The sequence below is a fragment of the Charadrius vociferus genome, unplaced genomic scaffold (assembly GCF_000708025.1).
Source record: "Charadrius vociferus isolate BGI_N301 unplaced genomic scaffold, ASM70802v2 Scaffold1794, whole genome shotgun sequence".
Taxonomy (NCBI): Eukaryota; Metazoa; Chordata; class Aves; order Charadriiformes; family Charadriidae; genus Charadrius; species Charadrius vociferus.
The window spans coordinates 131-838 of NW_009648084.1; the positions used below are offsets into that span (position 1 = coordinate 131).

Consider the following 708-nt stretch of genomic DNA (forward strand, 5'->3'; position numbering starts at 1 on the left):
GGAGACCACGAAGAACCCCATGGAGACTACCAAGAACTCCACAGAGACCACCATGAAGCCTACGGAGACCACCACGAACCCCGTGGAGATCACCGCGAGCTCCACGAAGGTCCCTGTGGTCTCTGTGACCACCACGGAGACCACCAAAAACCCCATGGAGACCACCACAGGGTCCACCACAAAGGCCACGGAGACCACCATGACCTTCGCAAAGGTTCCTGTGGTCTCTGTGGCCACCACGAACCCCATGGAGACCACCACAAACACCACGGAGACCACCATGAAGCCTACGGAGGCCACCACGAGCTTCGCAAAGGTTCCTGTGGCCTGTGGGGCCACCACGAACCCCATGGAGACCACCTTGAAGCCTACGGAGGTCACCACGAGCTTCACAAAACCTCCTGTGGCATGTGTGGCCACCAAGAACCCCACGGAGACCACCAAGAACCCCACGGAGACCACCAAGAACTCCACGAGGACCACCACGAACCCCATGGAGACCACCACGGAGGCCACCACGAACCCAACGAAGCCCTCCAAGAAGCTCCCGAAAGCCACCTCCAGGCGTTCCAAAGCCACCTCGCATCCCGTAGCCAACCAGCAGGTCCCCCGGTCCCCGGTAGCCACCCCGTGGCCGGCGGTGGCCCGCTGTAAGCCCTTGAGACACGCCTACGAGAAGGAGATAGTCCTCTACGCCTACTTCAAAGG

The 708-nt window shown here is 61.0% G+C and overlaps 1 protein-coding gene across 1 annotated transcript; it reads left to right on the forward strand.

The window, feature by feature from the left end:
• The first annotated feature begins 349 nt into the window (after positions 1 to 349).
• On the forward strand, positions 350 to 593 carry LOC104285421 (myelin-associated oligodendrocyte basic protein-like). Its single transcript, XM_009883874.1, has 2 exons — positions 350 to 366; positions 425 to 593. Exons 1-2 carry the CDS (start codon positions 350 to 352, stop codon positions 591 to 593), a joined length of 186 nt encoding a protein of 61 aa, XP_009882176.1.
• The last annotated feature ends 115 nt before the right edge of the window (positions 594 to 708 follow it).